At 41.8% G+C, this 24,336-nt stretch overlaps 1 protein-coding gene across 1 annotated transcript in view; it reads left to right on the forward strand.

The window, feature by feature from the left end:
• The window catches only part of GAD2 (glutamate decarboxylase 2), an 83,838-nt gene extending 59,922 nt beyond the window's left edge, over positions 1-23,916 (forward strand). Inside the window, exons 12-16 of the mRNA XM_047866918.1 lie at positions 1,306-1,384; positions 7,553-7,702; positions 14,139-14,246; positions 15,023-15,112; positions 23,743-23,916. Of these exons, the coding sequence (XP_047722874.1) occupies positions 1,306-1,384; positions 7,553-7,702; positions 14,139-14,246; positions 15,023-15,112; positions 23,743-23,916 (601 nt within the window). The remainder of the gene's footprint in view (positions 1-1,305; positions 1,385-7,552; positions 7,703-14,138; positions 14,247-15,022; positions 15,113-23,742) is intronic.
• Positions 23,917-24,336: the final 420 nt, after the last annotated feature.

The raw sequence follows: 24,336 nt of genomic DNA on the forward strand, positions 1-24,336 counted from the left end.
AAACGAATGAGACTGTCCCAGCTTCTCATTTCTTCCCAGTGTTCTTGCACCTTGAGAGCTGAGAGGAGGGTGAACCCAAGTATTTTGTTCCCTCAGAGGAGGGGAAGTAATTTCCCACACTCCGGAGGCAGCTGCCATGGCTGTTCTCCTTTCCCTCCTGCTGTGAGTCTCTTCATACTGGGGTCACATTCATGATTCTCCGCCCCAAGGATCCCTCAGGCTCTCGGAAGACATGCACAGAGGCTCACCTTGCAATGGGAACTCATTCATGCAGGGAACTGCTGCTTTCCCTGGAGCTGGGGGAGGAGCTAATTGAGTAGTCCAGAGAGTGTGAGGGAGAGAAGTTGAATGAACTTGAAGAAGGCTGCAGAGATAATAACACTTGATCTGAGCCTTAGAGAATAAGTAAGATTTAACCAAGTGAAGCAAAGAGAGATGACATTCCAGAAAGAGGAAATGGTATTAAGGAGACCCAGGAGTGTGAGTATAGAGTTTTCTGAGAATGAAAATAAAATAGTCTGTTGTGATGAAAATGGGTATGGAAAAGCGAAAGAACACAAGACTGAACACGTGGCCTGGGCTCACCCTTGAGGGCATTATTATTATTATTTATTATCATTATTATCATCATCTGACCCAGAACTATGCTTTAGACTTTTCAGATAGCATAAATACCTGGCAATCGCTGATGGGAGAGCATTGCATTTCTCAAGTGTGTCAGGACAAAATAGATTGAAAACTGCTGTAGGGGCTATAGCATATCCCACCTGTGGTCCAGAAGGATGTCTGTGGGTTAGAGAGAGATGGAAATGGATGAGCTAGAAGCTGTTGTGAAAGGAAACTTGGGAGAAACGTCATGATCAATTGAAGAGGAAGAAGGAGAAGCTGAGTGAGAACAAAATTAAGCAGTGAAATGAGCCACTGTGATAGTGTCAGAAACATGAACAATGGAGGCACACAAGGACAGCCCTTCACCTGCATGGTGCTCTGCTCCTTGATGGCCAAAGGCAGGACCCTGGGCTGGATGATCCCAGTCCCTCAAAGGGGACCACAGGGAAGCTGGCTGAATTCCTACATGGAAGCTAAGGGGGCACCGCGTGAAGATGCCGACCCTCGCCTATTCTCTTTGTAGACAAAGAAAAGGTTGTAGATTTAAGAGCCCACTTCTTGTTTTGTAAAGTTAGTGTCATCTGGGAGTCTGAGAAACAGTGCTAAGAACACTGAAGCTCTGTTGTCCCAGCACAGGACCTTGTAGTCTGAGTCTGCCATGGGTGCCACCCTCCTAACTTCATTTCTTTCCTTTAGGGCCAACTCTGTGACATGGAACCCACACAAGATGATGGGCGTCCCCTTACAGTGCTCTGCTCTCCTGGTTAGAGAAGAGGTATGTCTTCCCTGACTCATGGCCCAGTCCATCCATGGAGTTCAGTAGAATAAATGTGTGTAGTAACAGAATCAGAATACAGGATGATTTGACAGCCTGGAACAGCGAGCCATCTCCAAAAAGGGCAAATTGTTAACAAGGATTATTATGAGGTCCTCTTATGTCCAAGTATAGGACGGTCATAGTTTGAGTCTACAAGACAGGTATGTTTCATACATGGCTAAATTGTACTTGTGAAAAAAGGCATAGAATGTTAGGTTGTACTTGGCAGGGTCAACAATGCATCAAGAGGAACTTAGCATTCAAAAAAAAGTAATGGGTCTAAAAGAAGTAGAGTCACACAAACAGAAGGTTACTGAAGGGGTTGTGGGGAGGGATGGGCTAAATGGGTAAAGGGCATTAAGGAAATCATTGTTGCACTATATGCTAACTAACTTGGATGTAAATTTAAAAAATAAATTAAATGAAATGTTAAAAAAAAAAAAAAGAAGTAGAGTTCCAGGATGAGGAAGGTGGTAGTCTCCCACTGTCCTCTAGATAAACCATGCCTGAAGCCATTTGCTTAGGTCAGTGCCAAATTGCATATGGGACCCCACCAAGCTAGGGTTTGAATGGTGGGCAACAATTGGTGAACCTGTGACATATGTGGTTGAAATAAGCAAGGATGTTTAATCTAAAAAGAAAAAGAAACTTCAAAGACTGAGAAGATGGCATCCTTCACAGTTTAAATGACTCAAGTGGAAGAGATTCGGTTTCTTCAGGGAACTGGGTCTGTAGCACTGGATGGAATGATTTGATGGCACAATCAGAATATGCCATGATTGAAATTCTGACTTCTGGTCAATAAAAGGAAAGCTTTTCTAAAAATTAAGCTTTCTCCGAGGTAGTGAATGCTTTGCATAGGAATAAATTCACCACCGGGGGTAAGTGACTGGAGATTGGACAGACACTTATTAGTAAAGGGAGAGAAAAGATTCCTTTATTGAAAAAGAACAGAATAAAACCCCTAGGATCCCTTCCAAATCCAAGAGTTTATGATGCTCTGACAGCATGTTCCTTATTGAGATATAAGGAATAAGGTCATTTGTATAAGACCGTATTAAGTATTCTGTGATAAGAGAGTTCTGGGCTTACAAAACTTGGGATATTTTAGGGGTGCCTGGGTGACTCAGTTGGTTAAGCGTCTGACTTCGACTCAGGTCATTATCTCACTGTTTATGAGTTTGAGCCCCGCGTCAGGCTCTGTGTTGACAAGTCAGAGCCTGGAGTGTGCTTTAGATTCTGTGTCTCCCTCTCTCCCTGCCCCTCCCTTGCTCATATTCTCACTCTCTCTCTCTCTCTCTCTCTCTCAAAAATAAATAAACATTAAATAAAAATTTAAATAAAAATAAAAAAGATTTTAAAAACTTGGGATATTTTATTTATTTATTTATTTTTAATTTTTTTTTTTCAACGTTTATTTATTTTTGGGACAGAGAGAGACAGAGCATGAACGGGGGAGGGGCAGAGAGAGAGGGAGACACAGAATCGGAAACAGGCTCCAGGCTCTGAGCCCTCAGCCCAGAACCTGACGCGGGGCTCGAACTCCCGGACCGCGAGATCGTGACCTGGCTGAAGTCGGACGCTTAACCGACTGCGCCACCCAGGCGCCCCATGGGATATTTTAAATTGAAGAGTTAAAAGCAAGATTTATTACTTCAGGGCATGCCAGAGCCTTTCATAGGCGGATATATATTGCAAATATCTTTAAAGAAGGAATTTATCAGGTAGAGTTTCCTAAATTTATTTGACCATGGGAATTTCTTTTACAACTATGTTATAGCACAGCAACTATTACTATATTTAAAATTGTTTGTAACAGAGGTGACTGGGTGGCTCAGTTGGTTAAGCATTGACTCTTGATCTCAGCTCAGGTCTTGATCTCAGGGTCCTGAGTTCAAGCCCCATGTTGGGCTCCACGCTGGGTGTGGAACCTACTTAAAACAGTTTACAACATAATGGTCTATAACTTTTCAATGGCTTGGAATCAGGATATTATCAAGGCCCTTTATGTGAAAAATGTCACGTTTACTTATCCCTTTGTGCAATGAGACTGGTGCTGGCCAACCTTTAAGAGGTCATGTGTTTTGGTTTCTTTTAATGTTTATTTATTTATTTTGAGAGGGGGAGGAGGGAGGGAAGGAGACAGGGAGAGAGAGAGAGAGAGAGACAGAGGGAGGGAGAGAATCCCAAGTATCGGCACTCCATTACTGCATTTTTATACTCCATTGCTTGTGGTAGTTACAATGGGATATTTCATTGCCAATGATAATTAATTAGCCTCAGCACCAGAAGTTTAGTATGGAACATGGGTGGCAAAGTGACCGAACTATTCCAAAGAACAGTGAATGAATCATGCCCTCTGACTAAAGCAGCATTGCTGGTCTCCTCACCAGAAACCCCACCACGTTTTAATTTGTCACGGACCACAGGAAGCCTCTGACTCTTTCATTATCTACAGTACAATTGTGTTTTCACAGAACGTTTGGCATTTTTTTCTCTTGTGACTCATGGCAAGTAAAGAAAAGACTAAAATGTGATCATCTAGTTAAAGTTAGAAGTGAGAGTTCTTTAAAAAAGAATTTATCCAAACTAACACAAAATGTAATGCAATTAAAATTGTAAGGAGACCCTGAAAGACCAGATGGTAGGCAATAAAACTGGTCTCAACCCTATAGTTTGGGCTCCTTTTGCAGTAAAATTCATTGTTATTCTTTTGAGAGTGAGGGAAATTAAATAATTGTAATAGAGTGGTAAAATGACATTGGATTTGAAAAAGCAAATTCACTTGAAGGCCAATAAAATTGAAAGTTGCCACAGGTGACTCCATTTTGTTTCATGGTCACAGAAACTCGGCATGCAAGCTCACAAAAAGGTGTACCAGTCCTAAGGGAGACCACCCCAAAGTGTGGAACAGTGGGTAGAGAGGACCAGTTTCTAGTGGTCCTTTCAAAACATATGACCTCGGGGCATCTGGGTGGCTCAGGCAGTTAAGTGTACCACTCTTGATTTAGGCTCAGGTCATGATCTCACAGTTCATGAGACTGTGCCCCGTATCAAGCTCTAAGCTGAGTGTGGAGCCTACTTGAGATTTTCTCTCTCTCCCTCTCTCTCTCTGCCCCTACCCCCGTCCCCCTCTTACTCCCATTCTCTCTTGCATGAATACAAAATATATGAATGAACATTTTTTAAAAATACAGTACTGAAGCTCTAACCACTCTTGAGAGGGGAATATGGCATTTCAAAGATTGGTTATTTAAGACATCTCAGAATAATGATGTCTTTATTTTTTTAGATTTCAGCATATAAAAATAACAATAAGCTATCTTAAAAGCTATGACTTCCAAAGAGAATTCAAGCCATAACAGCCAGATGATAAAGTACCTGAACTAAGTGTAAATGAAACACTAGAATAATCACACTATTAGTATTTTACAAAACAAAAGTTTCTAAAGTATTTTAATTACAATAAAACCAGAACATCAGGATATTCCTCAAAGAATGAACATTATACTCTGATTATGATTGTTTTTGAATAAATGCATTCTTGTAAAAAGGAGAGTAAAAGCATATATTTCACTGTTGTTAACCTGAAGTTACATTTGACCCTGAGCCATTTATCCCACAGGGTTTACCTATCCCAACAGCTCATCCTGTCTGGATATTGGGCCCATCTAAAAAATTTGATTCTTATTGCTTTCTTTCTCCAGGAAATTCAGTGTCCCTTGCAAATTTTTTTCTTAAAGTCCCCTGAAATTACCACATTCTTATCAATAAGGTTGCTTATGTTTGTGAGTAGTTGTTTTATATATTTGGGGGCTTCCATATTCAGCACATAGACATTTATAATTGTTAGCTCTTCCTGATGGATAGACCCTGTAATTATTATATAATGCCCTTCTTCATCTCTTGTTACAGCCTTTAAAGTCTAGTTTGTCTGATATAAGTATGGCTACTCCAGCTTTCTTTTGACTTCCAGTAGCATGATAAATAGTTCTCCATCCCCTCACTCTCAATCTGAAGGTGTCCTCAGGTCTAAAATGAGTCTCTTGTAGACAGCAAATAGATGGGTCTTGTTATTTTATCCATTCTGATACCCTATGTCTTTTGGTTGGAGCATTTAGTCCATTTACATTCAGTGTTATTGTAGAAAGATATGGGTTTAGAGTCATTGTGATGTCCGTAGGTTTCATGCTTGTAGCGATGTCTCTGGTACTTTGTCTCACAGGATCCCCCTTAGGACCTCTTGTAGGGCTGGTTTAGTGGTGACGAATTCCTTCAGTTTCTGTTTGTTTGGGAAGACCTTTATCTCTCCTTCTATTCTAAATGACAGACTTGCTGGATAAAGGATTCTTGGCTGCATCTTTTTTCTGTTGATCACATTGAAGATCTCCTGCCATTCCTTTCTGGCCTGCCAAGTTTCAGTAGAGAGATCCGTCATGAGTCTTATAGGTCTCCCTTTATATGTTAGAGCACGTTTATCTCTAGCTGCTTTCAGAATTTTCTCTTTATCCTTGTATTTTGCCAGTTTCACTATGATATGTTGTGCAGAAGATCGATTCAAGTTACGTCTGAAGGGAGTTCTCTGTGCCTCTTGGATTTCAATGCCTTTTTCCTTCCCCAGTTCAGGGAAGTTCTCAGCTATTATTTCTTCAAGTACACCTTCAGCACCTTTCCCTCTCTCTTCCTCCTCTGGAATACCAATTATGCATAGATTATTTCTCTGTAGTGCATCACTTAGTTCTCTAATTTTCCCCTCATACTCCTGGATTTTTTTATTTCTCTTTTTCTCAGCTTCCTCTTTTTCCATAATTTTATCTTCCAGTTCACCTATTCTCTCCTCTGCCTCTTCAATCCGAGCTGTGGTCATCTCCATTTTAGTTTGCAGCTCATTAATAGCATTTTTTAGCTCCTCCTAACTGTTCCTTAGTCCCCTGATCTCTGTAGCAATAGATTCTCTGCTGTCCTCTATACTGTTTTCAAGCCCAGTGATTAATTTTATGACTATTATTCTAAATTCACTTTCTGTTATATTGTTTAAATCCTTTTTGATCAGTTCATTAGCTCTCATTATTTCCTGGAGATTGTTTTGAGGGGAATTCTTCCGTTTTGTCATTTTGGATAGTCCCTGGAGTGGTGTGGAACTGTGGGGCACTTACCCTGTGCTGCCTTGAATAACTTGCGTTGGTGGGCTGGGCGTAGTCAGACCTGAATTCTGCCCCCAGCCCACCGCTGGGGCCACAGTCAGACTGGTGTGTGCTTTCTCTTCCCCTCTCCTAGGGGCAGGATTCACTGTGGGGTGGTGTGACCCACCTGGGCTACTTGCACACTGCCAAGCTTGTGGTGCTGGGGATCTGGCGAATTAGCTGGAGTGGATGGGCAAGGTGCACAGGGGCGGGAGGGGCAGGCTCAGCTCACTTCTCCTTCGGTGATCTGCTTCCGGAGGGGCCCTGCGGCACCGGAGGGAGTCAGACCCGCTGCCAGAGGGATGGATCCGCAGAAGCACAGCGTTGGGTGTTTGCGCGGTGCAAGCAAGTTCCCCGGCAGGAACTGGTTCCCTTTGGGATTTTGGCTGGGGAATGGGCGAGGGAGATGGCGCTGGCGAGCGCCTTTGTTCCCCGCCAAGCTGAGCTCTGTCATTCCGGGCTCAACAACTTTCCCTCCCATTGTCCTCCAGCCCTCCCGTTCTCCAAGCAGAGCTGTTAACTTATAACCTCCCAGATGTTAAGTCCCGCTTGCTGTCAGAGCACACTCCTTCCCGGCCCCTCCACTTTTGCAAGCCAGACTCCGGGGGCTCTGCTTGGCTGCCGGGCTGCCCCTCCGCCCCAGCTCCCTCCCACCAGTCCGTGTAGCGCGCACCGCCTCTCCACCCTTCCTACCCTCTTCCGTGGGCCTCTCATCTGCGCTTGGCTCCAGAGAATCCGTTCTGCGAGTCTTCTGGCGGTTTTCTGGGTTATTTAGGCAGGTGTAGGTGGAATCTAAGTGATCAGCAGGACGCGGTGAACCCAGCATCCTCCTACGCCACCATCTTCCGCAAATTTTTTTCTTAATACTTTTCACCACAATATAAATCTGATGGAATACCTGACCAAGTCAGTAGAGTTTCCTAAATTTTCCCTTCTCTTCTAGGGGTTGATGCAGAGTTGCAACCAGATGCATGCTTCCTACCTTTTCCAGCAAGATAAACACTACGACCTGTCCTACGACACTGGAGACAAGGCCTTACAGTGTGGACGCCATGTCGATGTTTTTAAATTATGGCTAATGTGGAGGGCAAAGGTGAGCTGCATATCGACTAAAGACAGAAACTATATCTGGTGACCCTTATTATGAGATTAAAAACTGATTTCCAAATTGCAGATTACCCACGATTAAGTTTTTTTAATCCTGTTTCTAGATATCTGCCTTCTGCACGGGCAAGAACATAAGCCAAATTGCTTCTAACACTCACTCATCTAGAAAACAAATCCAGGCTGCTTTATACGGCATGACATCTGGATTTTTAAGAGGTGTTTTGTTACTGTTGTTTTGTTGTTGGCTCTCAGCTCTTGGTTTTTACCCAGTTATTGATCCCTCAGGGTGGTTGGTGCCTTCTTTTGGTTTGGAGGACAAAAGTGAAAAGTCAAAACCCCACCATGATAGCTTTCTTTTGACATTTTAAGGGATAACCTCTCGAGATAAAGCTTTTTCAAAACTCTGGAACTACCCAGTAACCTCCATTTGTTCAGCTTCTCTGTTGACCCCAGCATTTAACTATAGATGATCACTCCTCTCAGAGACAGAGACTCTGTAAGTAAGGGAATACCGTACTGGCTGGACCTAATTGCTGCCCTTTCAAAGACCATACCTGGTTGCTGAAATGTAATCGGGATGGAAAGGTCCAAGATTTTGTTTTTAATTTTGGCCAGATTCCTAATTTCAATGTCACACATCAGTAACTTCCCACCTGGTTTCATTTACCTCTCACAGGAGGCAATGGTCAGAGCAGCTGGACATGACAGAAAAACCCAACTGCTAGAAAAACCCAACTAACCAAAAGGGTGCACGAGGGAACCTTGACAAAGGAAACAAGAAAAGGAGAGTTTAGAGGAAGGCTGGCACTCCCTGAGGTCCTGTACATTTGGGAGAGGGGCCCCAAGAGTTATCTGTGAGCTTTCTCAGGAGCCTGCACAAGCAGGTGGCAGTTCAATCCCAGGGGACACAGAAATAACTCGGTCAGCAGGAGTGAGACCTGCCAGGGTAAGACCCAAGAATGTGCCCTTCCCCAGGTCCATGTGAAGAGAAACCATGTCTACGGCAACGAGTTCCATGTGCTGTTCTTTACAAGATGTTTCTAAGTAAAACTGAATGCCTTGAGCAGTTAAAGAGGTGGATAGCTAACAAGAAAATAAGGGGGCTTGGGAGTGAAATGATGCAGTCAACAGCCATTTTATGGAATCTTCTTTAAATCCATCCAGGAAAAAGGGCAGTAGAAAGATGGTCTCACTTGATGCAGAAATAATTCTTACGTGGTTTCCAGGGATGGCTGGGCTACAGATTCTTCAGACAAGCCTCTGTAATAGTATTTGCTCTCACTGAATTTCCTCTAAGTGTTGCTAAGTATCCATCCAGCAGCTGCCTGCAGTCGTTACCTCATAAACATGGTATGAGGGGTGGGCTTCCATCCCTTGAGCCGGGCAGGGGCCCCTTCCTCTCTTGAAAGATGAGAGCCTGACAAAGACACTTACTTGGTCCCCACCACCCAGACGAGACTCCTTCTGTTGGCAAAGACACTTCCATTTGGCAAAAAAGAAAGAAAGAAAGAATAGGAACTATTGGCATACTCTCAAATGGTTTTAACATGAGTAGATTTTTCATTTCCTTGATTGGTGGGAATCAAAAATGATGAACATAAATATCAGCTAGGTAGTTGAGGAAAGCCTGAGCTCTAAATATTGTTCAGTATCATCCTTCTTGTCCCCTTTTCCTGCGGTGTTTCTATTAAGATGATGATCATTAGCTATATTTACACAAAAATGTTCCTCTCATGGTTCATCAGTTCCCGCTGCTCCTTTTCCATCTGAAGCCTCCTCGCCAGCATGGGGCAGCGGTTGGTTATAAGAGAAACAACTTGGAGGACATCAGGTGTGAATTAAACAACAGCAACAACTGAAGCCTGAAATAGGCAGAGGATCCAGTTTCTAACGTGCTGAAATAAAGGCACCAGAGGAGGGAATAAAAAAGGAAAAAAGAACAATCTCAGCAGCCACATAATTTATGGATACATAAATTTATGGATACATATTCCTTTAATTTCTCACACAAAACCTTAAGTATCTAGACACGTAAATGGCAAAAACGTCCATTTGCTTTTCAACTTAAAGCTGCACATTTTGCAAAATGAGATGATAATAATTATAAAAGTCATAAGATCAGTCCTACAATCCAGATGAGAGGTGAGGGTAAGCACCCTCCCACATCCCCATCTCTCTAGTGATGCCAGCCAGGGAAGGAGAAGTCTTCCTGTCCTAATAAGAACTATGAAAGAGTTGGCGATGACTCGATCTTGAATCCCCTCAGGAATGAGAAAACAAGACTGAGGAGGAGCTAACGTTAATCAGTAAATCCTCTGTTATCAGATATACCTGGAGAATACCCACAGTAAGGTAAACCCGTATTTTTCTCCTTAGCAATACAAACTACAGGAAAAATACTAACGTAAATATAAATATTGCTTAATCTGTTAATGACTGGTGGAGCTAAATGCACTGATGACAGCATCAGATTAAGTCCAAGATAATTGATAAGAGCAACTGTATGCAAAAAAAAAAAAAAAAAAAAAAAAAAAACAAGAATGAGCCTCTTGATATGAATGCTAGGAGGCATTCTAGACAGATACCTAAGCCTGTCATAAGCAAAGGCCCCCACCTGCCCTCAACTCTGTTCTTACTGAGTAGACCTTTCATTTTGTCTGCATTTAATTAGAGAATGCTAAGACTTGATGATTATTTTCCGAATGTCACAGATTTCCATCGTGGTTAAAACTCAGTGTAGATCGGGGTGCCTGGGTGACTCTGTCAGTTGAGCAGCCGACTCTTGGTTTCAGCTCAGGTCATGATCTCACAGTTCATGAGATCGAGCCCTGCGTCGTGCTCTGCGCTGACAGTGCAAAGCCTGCTTGGGATTCTCTCTCTCTCTCTCTCTCTCACTCTCTCCCTCTCTCTCTGCCCCTCCGCACTGGCTTGCAAGAGCGCTCTCTCTGTAAAGAAATAAACTTAAAAAACTGTTTTAAAAACTCAGATAGATAGATATAGAGAGGAAGGAAGGAAGGAAGGAAGATAGGTGAACAAACTTTAATTTTAGGCCTGCAAGGATGGTGTAATATATAACTACCTAGTTTTCACAGTAAATCTGTTTGTATATAGTTATGCAAATTATGCAAATTAGCAGGTTTCCCTATAGTTTTCTGTGATTGGCCTCCCTCATTGAAAATGTAGATAACAAAGGGACTGACAAATGGCTGAGGAAAAAAAAAAATACCAGGAGAAAACTATTAAAGGGAAATTGATGCCTGGCACACTCTTTGCTGAGTGACTGAATGAATGTTCATTTTCTCTTAAAATATTAACTTATTTTAATACATTAGATAATGAGCATCTGTTTTTGCGCCTGATCCCGGATGGGATGAAGGGGACACAATTTTCCAGATGATATAAGATGAATGCACAGATAAGCATCACATAAGACAGAATATAACTGGTTGTAAAAGAAACCTAGATGCACCTCCCCAAAAGCTTGAGGATGGGGAGCCCATCCAGAGTTTGAGAGCCAAGAATGATGTTTTAAGAGGTCACCTTCAAGGGGCACCTGGGTGGCTCAGTTGGTTAAGTGTCCAACTCTTGATTTCTGCTCAGGTCATGATCTCACAGTTCATGAGTTTGAGCCCTGCGTGGGGCTCTACCCCTGTCTTGTGGAGTTTTCTTGGGATTCTTGCTTTCTCTCCCTCTCTCTCTGCCCCTCCCCTTTTGCTCTCACTCTCTCTAGAACAAATAAATAAACTTAAAAAGAATTTTTTTAAAAAAAAAGATGGGTCTAGAGCAGGACAGGTAGAATACATAGAATTTCAGCCAGTGGAGCTGGGAGGACACCGTGGGATGCAGGTTTAGCAGGAGCTCTCCTGCATACTCTGATGCTAGTGGAGAGTCCAGGTTGATGGAAGGGTAATTAGGGAGCTACCATCCAGGTAAAAAGAGGGCCTAGGTAGGGGGGCAGCCATAGAAATGGAGATGGTAGCAAGGGATTCAATCATTATTGCAGACCCGCATTTCTGGGGCCTGAGAGCATTAGATGAGGGTTTCGAGAAGCAGAGAAGACTCGTGAGCAGCACTGATGGTGTCAGGCCCTGGAGACAACACAGCTGCAGCAGCTGAACGTTGGTAGACAGTGGTATCACTGAAGAAGTGGATATACGCGGTGTTCATCTTCCTAAAATACCAACTTGGGGGTCTGGGGTGGGACCCGAGAATCTACATTAATAACACAGTTGATCTGGTGCTGATACAGATGGTTCCTCAGAACATACTGTGTCAAAACACCGCCCCAGGGAGGAAAAGTTACACCTCCATTCATTCATCCACTCATTCAACCAGTGTGCATTGAACCCCTAATGTATGCCAACCCTGCTGGTGTGACGGAGACTGTAGTGAACAAAGGAAACACCAATCTGTGCCCTTGTGGAGTGTCCACTTCAGCCAGATAAGTCTACACCAATCCTAAGTGTGTAGGCAATGAGGGAGAAAATAAAACCACCTTTCTCCTGAAGCTCCCTCAGCATAACTCTGACACTGGGCTCTAGACTTTCACTTAGACGTGTCCCTCGGAGACTTCAGCCTCCTTCATAACAACCCAGGTCATGGTGATAAAGTTTTCCATGTGCCGTTGTCATCCTCAGAATAGGAACTGTGTGGCATGTGACAACTACTCCACATGTATTTGATGAATGAATGCATTTTGGAGAATCTCGTAAAAGCCTTCCAAACTATGGAAATAAAACATGGATCTTCTTCCCATAAATATCCAATATCAAGAGAGGCCAGGCTTCTAAGGGCAAACTAGAGTTCCCTGTGTCACTCCCCCTTGTACCTCTTTAGCTTTCAACTAAAGGATGATCAGTTTACTCCTTAATCATCTTAAGTGAAGTCCTAGACTAGCAAAAGCGAGAAGATTCCCATTCTAGTCTCTGATAATCCCACTGCCTTTGTGATACAATCAAACTCATGTTCAGAGTATTCATTTTACTTTTACCATGTCCCTATATGGGAGATCAGACAAGCACCATCATTCCCATGGGACCAGTAAGATTAGCCAAGGCCATGTGACTAGACAGGATGAGTCCTAGTGGTCCCGGCTATTATCTTGGATCAGATACATGCAAGTTTAAATCCAACTCTGGAGTGGTCCAAAGGATCCAGTTTGGAGACCAATTAACTTCCCTCCTCCTACCTAGCAGTACCCAAAGTGTACCTACCAAGTGTACCCAAACTGCCAGGTCAGTCCAAACCAACCCCGAATCCTTGGTACCACAGAGTCATATAGTGCATGGTGTAGGCTCTGGCCTGAATATTCAGCTTTGGGGCCCTTCCTTTGAGCCGTCAGGAACCAGTCAGACTCCTTGGCCGATCAACCAGGGCAGCAATCTCCACAGAAATGATTTCTGAACCCATCAGATTTCTTTGATGCTTCAGACGTTCAAGTCACTGGCCATGCTGTATCCCCCTTTTAGCTGAGATGATGAGACTATAAATAGGAATGTGGGCCCATCTTATGTCCATTGCAGCTTCTTCCTCCAGTTTCCATGTTGGATTAGTCACTGGTTGGCCTGTTCTAAGTGCTCCTGGGATGAGCATTGGCTGTTTGTCTAAGCTTTCCATTAGTGCCCCATAAATGCTGAAAGGATTAGGAGGAAAGCCATTTTGAAAAGTAATTCCCTGAAGTGTCCTGAGGTCGGTAAACAGCACCAGTCCAAGGCTGTAGTGTTGTTTGTCACAAGTCCAGATCCTGGGCTTCCAGAGTGGAAACTAAAAGACCTCTGTGATTATGTTCGCCTGTTACAAGCATGTAAATCATTTGTCCCCAAAGGAGAAATCTAATGAGCCTTGCAGACTGACAGGCTAACAAAGCATCTGTGTGCCCTTTAAGATTAATACATTCATTTGTTCAGCAAATATTCATTGAGTACCTACCCTATTTGTTCCATAATGGGGGTACATTGGTGAACAGAAGTGCAGTCTGGAAATGGTAAATTTTCATGATGGTCAGGAGCTAAACAGGCGTGCTGGGGGGGGTCTCTGATGATGCTTCTTATCCGCAGGAAGAGAATAGCCCAGTCTCCTGTCATTAATGACTTCCATAATTACCCCTCAGAATGACAGAGGCAAATTTTCCCCTCAAGTAATCAAAATAATTGCTTAGAGAATGAGGGCTCCAAAAGAAAAGGAAACCACCGTGGAGAGCCGAGATGACATGAAAGGCAACAAAAACACCTGAGGGGAGAACATTAAAGGAGAAATAATCACCAGAAAAGCCTCTGGAAACAGTCTTGTGCAAGGAAAGTGTGGAGCAGAGCTGAGCTGGAAGTGGCAGAAAGACCTTCAGTCTCCAGTGAGATTTGTCCCACAAAGAGCTTACCTGCCTTTCTCAGCCCCCTGCCGATAACTTTTCTTCTTCTCTTACTCAGGGCACCACTGGGTTTGAAGCACATATTGATAAGTGCTTGGAGCTGGCAGAATATTTATACAATATCATAAAAAACCGAGAAGGATATGAAATGGTGTTTGATGGAAAGGTATGTATTCTGATCTCTACGATCTCAAAAAGTTTAGTCAATTCCAATTCTTTTTTTTATGTTTTTAAATATTTATTTATATTTAAAGTTTCTATTTAGAGCAAGCATGAGCACAAGAGAAAGCAGGGGAGGGGCAGAGAGACAGAGAGAGAATCTGTCAGCGCAGAGCCCAATACAGGGCTCCATCTCCTGAACCATGAGACTATGACTGAGCTGAAATTAAGAGTTGGACACTTGACTGACTGAGCCACCTAGGTGCCCCAACTCTAATTCTTATCATTGATTTTTTGTGTGTCAATCATGTACTGTCCAGGTAAGTGGGACCATTACAAAGGAGAAGCAGGGGTTCTGAGCTGGAGTAAAAAATCACACTCACAAAACAATAACTCTGTATATCGTGGTGAACGTCTGGCACTCTAAAAGTGGTTATGGATTTAAAAGTAGGAATTCTTGGGGCGCCTGGGTGGCTCAGTCGGTTGAGCTTCCGACTTCGGCTCAGGTCATGATCTCACCATCCGTGAGTTTGAGCCCCGCGTTGGACTCTGTGCTGACAGCTCAGAGCCTGGAGCCTGCTTCGGATTCTGTGACTCCCTCTCTCTCTAACCCTCCCCTGCTCATGCTCTGTCTCTCTCTGTCTCAAAAATAAAAAAAAATTAAAAAAAAATTTTTTAAAGTAGGAATTCTATTCAGAAGTTGCAGAATAGATTTGAAATGTCCTTGGAATTTTCTAAACTGCCACCATGGGCTGAATGTGAACCTTACTTTCCTCCTTGTAGCCTCAGCACACAAATGTCTGCTTCTGGTACGTGCCTCCAAGTTTGCGTGTCCTGGAAGACAATGAAGAGAGAATGAGCCGCCTCTCAAAGGTCAGTGATACAGGCTCCTCCGGTATATACGTTGGTGTGTACACTGGGCCTTCCACGTGCATGGCATCTCTCTAACATGCACATGTCTCTAGGAGAAATCCAACCTCTTCCTTGGTGTGCAGGCCCACTCCCCTTCATGAGGGCTCCTACAGAACCAGGACTTTCAGAACTGGCATATCCAGACTTGTAACTACCCTATTTGCTTCTCTTTTCTTTTTTTTAAATTTTATTATTAGAACAAAAATTTTATGTTTATTTTTGAGAGACAGAGAAAATGCACATGCGCACATGCAAGCAGACGAAGGGGAAAGAGAGAGTGGGACAGAGGATCCAACGCGGGCTCTGCACTAACAGCAGAGAGTTCATTGCGGGGCTCGAATTCATGAACTGCGAGATCATGACCTGAGCAGAAGTCAGACGTTTAACCTAATGAGCTACCCTGGTGCCCCCCCTAACAACCCCCCCCCCTTTTTTTTTTGCTTCTTTTTTCTGAGGGCAAGTTTATGAGATCTTAAAATAAGTAATCAGGTGTTAGCTTTACTGCCATTCATGATGCAACAAGAACCCTTGCCAAAGTTGGCTGACCCACCAAGTGAAACCTTCCATGCTCAGTCATAGGCACAGAAGAGATTTCCGGCACCAGAAATGGTTAGGAAACAGAGCTGCTACTGACCCTCTTGAGATGCCGAGGTCAAGGCTACCCTATGGAGCTTGCTGAACCCCAGAAGATAACAGGGCAGGGAACAATAATAACGGCCACTGTTGAGTGCATATTGTGTCCCAGGCTCAACTTTGATCTAGCGTTAGGTCAGCTAACTTTTGTAAGTGTTAAAAATGACGGAAGAAGACAATTTAGGTGATACAGACAAACTTAATCTAACATTTTATGAAGTGGGTAACCTCTATTCCCAGGAGGCCAGAGAACTGCAAAATGGGGGGAAGGCAAGAAGCTTTTATAGGATAAAGAATAAGGAACAGGAAGAGAAAGAAAATGGGTGAGGAACAAGGAGCCCCAGGTTGGCTTGGCATCAGGGATTGGCTGACTGGACATTCCATGTTTCTGGTCAAGCAGAGCATTTATAGGGATGTGAAAGTTAAGTGTCCTTTTCCTGAAGTGACATCCTGGGCAGGAGCAGCTCCATCGTGGGGCTTAGAAACTTATTCCAACATGAGTAACCTAATGTGGGAAGCACTGTTGTCTCTCCCTTTTGCTGACAGGAACATGAAAGCTTGGGGAGAAAAAAATCACTTTTCCAAAATCACTGACTACAGAGCCAGAGGGCTTCAGCTTCAAGTTTTTCTGTGGCCAGTAAGATCCTTTATCTTTTCTCCTCTCCTGCTTCTAGCGTTTACACATGGGTGAAATTTGGTTTACGATGTACGCCAGAGAGAGTCTTGAAGGCAGATAAATGCAGGGCTCCATCCCAGTGCTGAGGAATAGGACACTAGGGATGATCGTGCATATTTGGATGTCAGAGGGTGGGTTAGTTGGTTGGTTTTCCATTTACCACAAAGGAGGGGGCTTTCTCCAGTCACTTCCAGGAGCAGGGAAGTCCCTCTCCCCCACCATGCAGGAGCCTGGGCTGCCTCACTGACTTTCAGAATTTCCAGTATTTTCTTCTGTGTCAAACAGTGGGATGGTGTGTGGGTTTTTTAAAGTTTATTTTTGTTTATTTTGAGAGAGTGTGTGTGTGCGCAAAAGGGCAGAGGCAGAGAGAGAGAGGGAAAGAGAGAATCCCAAGCAGGCTCCACACTATCCCTGCGGAGCCCCACATAGGGCTCAATCCCACAAACTGTGAGATCATGACTTGAGCCGAAATCAAGAGTCAGATGCTTAACTGACTGAGCCACCCAAGTGCCCCTTGTGTGGATTAAAAACCTCCAGAAAAGCTTAGAGATATGAACACCTGCCCATAGACAATCCAGGATCAAACCCTCATCAGGGAAACTTGCATATAATTGAGGTGTTTAAATCAAGCCTCTTAATTAGAGTAGTGGTTTGCTATCCTGGCCTCACATTAGAATCAGCCTGAAGTTTTATAAAAAACACTGGTAAATTCTTTACCCTAAGAACTTAATCCTGTTGGTTTGGGATGGGCTTAGGAATGGTTTTAAAAGTTCTCCAGGTGATCCCAATGTACAGCCCAGGATCAGAGCCACTGACCTAGAGGAATGCATGGAAGAAAGCTTCTAGAATGGGGGATCCATCAATGCATGTGTCTAGGAGGAGGGGTTATGGTCATGTTTGAAGTTTTAATAAAGTTGGCTCATTTGCTCATTCCAGGAGATCAAGTCCAAGAGGTGGGAGGGAGAGAGGGTGAGAGTCACATTGGAGGTGATAGGTGGGCAAAAAGGGTCCTGCAGTCATTTGAGAGGAAAGAATTCATATTTTTTCCTGAAGTTTTATGGTGTGGCTTCTCCGTAGTGTGTATCATTTTACCAATGACTAATTAATTTAAAAAATTAGTTATAAATTAGATGTTTCCATTCTTATTGGCTCTAGCTCTTTAATGAACCCATTGACCAGAGAGAGAAAATCCCTGGAGTAGTTTGGCCAATTTCATTCCTTGAATCAATGAATTATTTCTGGGCTGAGGGATGGGACAAAATGGGAATACAGAACAGAAAGAGATTTTTCCCATCAGTTTCTGAACAAAAATCAACTCTGAATCTCCCCCGTTTAAATACAGCTCTCTTCAAATGCCCCTCAGGTTTTAGCAAAAACACATAAACTGTGATGGGAATGGAGATTATTTCTTGGGGAGAGTCATTAGAATATTAGTAAACTATTTTTATACAGTTTATAGTTCAAATTTGAAAGTCTCTGGGGATTGCAAAATGAATCCTCTTAAATTTTTCCTCTCCTGTGATTCCATTTTATTGACTAGAATATAGAGAATTTAGCAATTCAGAATTGGAAGTCACAATAGAACCACATAAAATATCAAGGTTAACTTTTGTTTACTTATGTCAATAATTTTTCAGAGTTTCCTCTTAATTATAAAGCCCTGAATGTATAAATGTATAATGTCCAGGGATTAGTAAATCTTCACACACACACACACACACACACACACACAATGTCAGAAGGAAAACAGCTGAGGTGAAATAAAATGAATCATCTGCTCTGTCCAATATATTATCAATAGCCACATTTGGCATTTAAATTTAAATGAATCAAAATTAAATTCAACCAGAAATTAACTTCTTTAGTTACACTGGCCACATTTCAAGTGGTCAACTTGTGACCAGTGGCTGTTGTATCAGAGAGTGGAAATATAACACATCTCTATCGTTACCTAAAGTTCTCTTGGTCAGAACTGATATAGACCCAAAATGGAAGGAAATGTGGAGTCTTCTGTGCCGTTGTATGGCAAATGAGAATTAAGTCAAATTATGGACCCTCCAATAAAGAATTATTCTTTGTGCCCTCTTGTCTGGTACAAGGCTTAGCATACAATAGGCACTCAAAAATGTTTGCTTAGCTAACGTGCCATTTGCATATTCCAGAACAGGGACGGGAAACACATAGGAAACCTACTAGTGGATCCTAGGCCTTTCTCCACAGCTCACACTGATGTGGGGGCAGATATCTAGGCAACAGGTGGTCATTACCAAACAAGACAGCCTAAGCTTCTTGAAGGAGGCTGAGAATCTGGTTCGTGCATTCCTGCTGTCTGTCAGGACTGTGAGTGTGCAGGTGGCCCATCATCATTGAGGCACAGTGGACACAGAGGCCCTGGGGCACCACACAACCACATACAACTGCCTTAGACACAGGCAGGAGCAGCAGAATAGCCCATGAGGGTATTCTTCAGACACGAATCCTGGTTCTTCATCATCATCTTCATCTTGTATTTTATTCCATTGTATTTTATCATTATCTGCATATCTAATCCCTGTTTCTACCAGTCCTATACTGACAGATGGGACTTCCAAAAGGTCAACAGTGGATTTAAAAGTACATTGGCAAGGATGGGGTGCCTGGGTGGCTTAGTTGGTTAAGCATCCTACTTCGGCTCAGGTCACGATATCACAGTTCGTGAGTATTCATGAATCCCCGCATTGGTCTCTGTGCTGACAGCTTGGAGCCTGAAGCCTGAATCGGATTCTGTCTTTCTTTCTCTCTCTGCCCCTCCCCAGCTCATGCGTGCACACATGTGCACGCTTGCTTGCTCTCTCTCTCTCTCTCTCAAAAATAAACTTCTAAAAATAAAAAATAAAAGAACATTGGCAAAGAAGTAGTTGGCTTTATATGCAAGGTGATATTCTTCCATAGTCTATATTATTGAACGTAATGAGGAATTTATTGAAATTTTAATGTGTTGGGGTTCCTATTTATGGTTATTCTGCTTTTTCATTTTTCAAAATTTCACTCATGTTCCCAAGATTTAGCAACAAAAAGGTTTTGTAATACATACTGAAAAAAATACATTTCTATGATGTTGTGATGCTTTAACCTGAGTTCTCTTTGGAGACACAAATGTGTATTCAAATTATGGGATAGTTCCCTGGTTATTATCTTCTAAAGGACTGAAAAAGCTAAGGACACAAGGGAGAAAATGATACCCTAAAACTCTTAAGGCAGCACCCAAGAGCTCCTACTGAGTATGTCTTTAATGAATTCTTCAACATGCAGCCTCTCTTTCCTGACTCTTTATTCAACACAACCAAGAATGTGACCAAAAGAAAAAGTCTAGAAATAAGTAAGAGTGCTGTATGTTCATCAATAGAGTCAGAATATTATTTTCCTTCTGAATTTGCAATTATTGATTATGCAATGAAGTAGATGTTTCATTTTCCTGTAAATTTTATTTCATCCACATTTTCTGGAAACAATCCAAAGTCATATGTATTTACACAGCTGTGACTTCTGCCAACCCAGCTAGCTTCAGGAACTGGGGGGACTCAGTCTGATGTAACGCCAAAACCTGTTTGGGATGATGACTGTTGCCATTTAAATTTTTGACCTTTGATTTGATTTGATTTATCTGAAAAATAGGAGGTGATTGTCTTTAATAATTAATACCATTTATGCTTGGATTGCCCATTAAAATGAAGTCAGAGTTTAATTCACTGAGTACAGCATGATCATTGTTTTATCAGTTCTAAAGAGGAAGCATGATTTATTACATGAATAACAACTAAGGAATACTTACATGAATTTTCCTGAAATTCCTGCAGACAACATGGATTTGGAATTCCTTTTCTAATTTGGGGTTTCTCTTCCCCAGGAACACATTGATTTGCCATTCTCCTAGCACAAAGTGATAATTTCACGTCCTTAATGCTAGAATATTCTAGTAGATCCACTTTCAGAATTTAATCCCAGACTTGAGATAATTTATATTCTTTGTCATATTTATTCACTGGGATGAGCCTTATGCTCTGTGTACATTCTTTATCTTTTAGAGGAAAGAAGGGCCAACCCAAGAAAAGCATTCCTCTTTATATTACCTTCCTATGTAATAAAGAGGCCGAAAGAGACTTAACCTAGAGTCAGAAAATCACAGTGCAGAACTGTCATGCACATTCGTTTTTAAGTGAGGAGATTAGGTTCTGGATGTAAGGTGAAGGTGAAATGAAGGTTAAGGTGAACTCTGTCCTTGGTTTTCTCTTTGGTAACTAACAAATAATTGGGCCTGATGGAAAAAATGTTGATTTTGCACATTGAACACTTTGTGGGTCTTTTTGTTTATACTTATTTAGTTTACTTTTTGAACTTCAACTCCTATAGTTAACATCCAGTTATGTTAGTTTCAGGTGTACAATATAGTGACTCTGTACTTCCATACATCACCCAGTGCTCATCATCGTAACAAGTGCACTCCTTAATCCCCATCCCCTGCTTTACCCCTCCCCCACCACCTCCCTCTGGGAACCATCAGTTTGTTCTCTATAGTTAAGAGTCTGTTTCTTGGTTTGCCTCTCTCCTTTTTTCCTTTGCTCATTTGTTTTTTAAATTCCACACATGGGTGAAATCATGTGGTATTTGTCTTTCTCTGACTGACTTATTTTGCTTAGCATTATCTTTCTAGCTCCATCCATGTCGTTGCAAATGGCAAGATTTCATTCTTTTTTATGGCTGAATAATATTCCGTTGTACACATATACCACATCTTTATCCATTCATCAATCGAAGGACACGGGCTGTTTCCATAATTTGTCTATTGTAAATAATGCTACTATAAACATAGGGGTGTATGTATCTCTTCGAATTAGTGTTTTTATATTTTGGGGGTAAATACTCAGTAGTGCGACTTCTGGATCATAGGGTAGTTCTATTTTTAACCTTTTGAAGAACTTCCATACTGTTTTCCACAATGGCTACACTAGTTTGCATTCCCACCAACAGTGTTAAGAAAGTTCCTTTTTTTCCACATCCTCACCAACACTTGTTGTTTCTTGTGTTTTTTTGTTTTTGTTTTTGTTTTAGCCACTCTGGCAAGTGTGAGGTGACAGCTCATTGTAGTTTTAATTTGCATTTCCCTGATGATGAGTGATGTTGAGCATCTTTTCATGAGTCTGTTGGCTATCTGAATGTCTTCTTTGGAGAAATGTCTGTTCATGTCTTCTGCCCATTTTTAATTGGATTATTTGTTTTTGGGGTATTGAGTTTTATAAGGTCTTTATGTTTTTTGGATACTAACACTTTATCAGATATGTCATTTGCACATTGAGCACTTTGAAGATGAAACCTCATTGTAAACCAATGATTATTTAAGTGTTGATGTTCAAAAGTCACATGTTCAAAATGGCATTCACTGGAATCAAACTATTCTTCATTTAAGATGAATCCAACTGTGTTGTGAGGCATGGTCCCCATTTTGAACTGAGTTTCTTACTATATATATCTAAATAAATCAAAAGCTCCCTGACATGTGCCATTCCTGGTTCCATATTTGCAGCAATGAACTTAAATGATCAGATATTATTTTTATAAACTCCAATGGTGAAATACGTGAATAGCTCATGCACACGGTTAGACATAATTTAAATGCATTCCTCTTCCTAGATAGCTGTCCCTGTTATTCTATTCTGTATAAGCAATGAGGACTTGGGAAGCCCTCAATGTGTACACAGTACTGTGCTGGTAAACAAAAGAAGTAAAAGACACTGTGTCTGCCCTCCAGAGCTTACAGTTTTGAAATTACAGAGATGAAATGTATTTTCTCATAAGCAAGAGGACAATAGGAAATATTCTGTAGACAGAATGTATGGGTAAGGATCATGTATTTAAAATTTGAAAGAGAAAAGATGCTACTGGAGTAGAGGAGTCAGGAAAGGCTTCATAGTGATTGTAGGTCTATGGTAGAGCCTTGGGGTGTGTGCAGGATGTGACCTGGAAGAGAAAAGGGACTCTCAGCCAAGACAAGTGTGACACGGTAAGACTGAGGACAAGTGTGAAAGGAGAAAAGTGTGTGTGGCACATTCAAGGGATATTGACTATAGGTTTTGTCAGAGTTGAAGATTCATTTTGGTGAGCACTGGAAGATGAGTCTTCAGAGCTGCGGTACAAAACATCTTTATGCTGAGCTAGAGTTTGAACTTCATCTCATACACAGTAGTCAGAGAACTCTGTAATCATCAATCTGGCATACAAGTGGTAAGATCTTGTCTGTGATCCACTTCTGTAACGTTACGTCTTTGTGGGTTCTGCTGATTTTCATCATGATTATGGACTATATTTCAAAATATAAACTGAGAAAATGCAAAAGGAGAATGAAAAGAAATGGGAAAGCTTTGGGGTATCAAGAAATAAGTGTTTTAGGGCCTCAAAAGTCTGCTTATTTTCAGACATCACTTGATATTGAGGCTTACCTCTCCATAACCATTCTCTGAACTATGTTTTATTTCCAGTGTTTTTACACATACTGAGGGAAAAAGAGCCTTCCACCAAATGTCATATTGCTAAACTATTTAGCCTTGGAAACAACACCCAATTGTTCCCGTGCTCCCAAAATAGTAACTAGGAAGTTGTTAAATAACAAAAGCTCAACTGAGTAAATTTTAAAGATCTAATTGGCTTTATGAATCAGTTCATAAATCAGGCAGCATCCCCTCTGGCAAGTAGAAAGGGGGAGATTTTTAAAAGCAGGACAAGGAAGTCACAAACAGAAAAAAGAATTACTTTGGGTGAGGTCACTTCCCTTGGGGAAAAAGCTCTTATTAGGTGAATTACCTCATCTTTCTTCCGGGGATGGTGAGGCCCCATGTGACAGAGTACGTTATTGGTGCTGATCAGAAAACTCCTGACTGACCAGCTAAGACTATATTTCTGGGGAAAGTTCAAAGTGCAAGTAGGTTAGGTACGAAGCCTGGGGTTTGGTTAAATGGCCCAGCATAAGTGACTCTATTTTGGGCCTGCGGTCTCAGGCCTTGAATCACCTGACGTGGAAAGCACCTGAGAGCCTATCATTTATCATTCATCTTATCACCTTCAAGATTTTGGATGTATGAAACTGTTCTAGTCCCCTGATTCCCCCCAAAACTTGGAGACAATTCCCTTAAGGAAAACAAATATGAGTTTAGTTATTTAGTTAAAAACTAAAAGTGCTACTTGATACTGGGTTCTTTGGCTAAAGGAAGAGTCCCCAGGAGTCACTATGTTGATCTGGTCTCTTCCACAGGTGGCCCCAGTGATTAAAGCCAGAATGATGGAGTATGGGACCACAATGGTCAGCTATCAGCCCTTGGGAGACAAGGTCAATTTCTTCCGCATGGTCATCTCAAATCCCGCAGCAACTCACCAAGACATTGACTTCCTGATTGAAGAAATAGAACGCCTTGGACAAGATTTATAATAATGTAGCTCACTGAGCTGTTTCAATTCTCTAGGTAGACAATTAAGTTGTCACAAACTGTGTGAATGTATTTGTAGTTTGTTCCAAAGTAAATCTATTTCTCTATTGTGGTGTCAAAGTAGAGTACAGTTTAAAAATCAAAAAACAAAAAACAAAAACAAAAAAAACCCCACATTGCTCCTTTTAAAAATCCTTTCTTAAGTTTAGAATACCTCTCTAAAAATTAGCGACAAAAGGCTGTGTTCTAATCAATAATGAGAAGCTTAAAATTGTTTTAAATACTTCCCTTACTTTTAATATAGTGTGCGAATCAAACTTTATTTTCACTTCAGAGTAGTATGATTGAATAGTGCCAAATTGCCCCTGAATCATAAAAGGTTCTTTGGGGTGCAGTCAAAAGGAGAAAGTACATATAAAATG

Source organism: Prionailurus viverrinus, chromosome B4 (genome assembly GCF_022837055.1).
Source record: "Prionailurus viverrinus isolate Anna chromosome B4, UM_Priviv_1.0, whole genome shotgun sequence".
Lineage (NCBI taxonomy): Eukaryota > Metazoa > Chordata > Mammalia > Carnivora > Felidae > Prionailurus > Prionailurus viverrinus.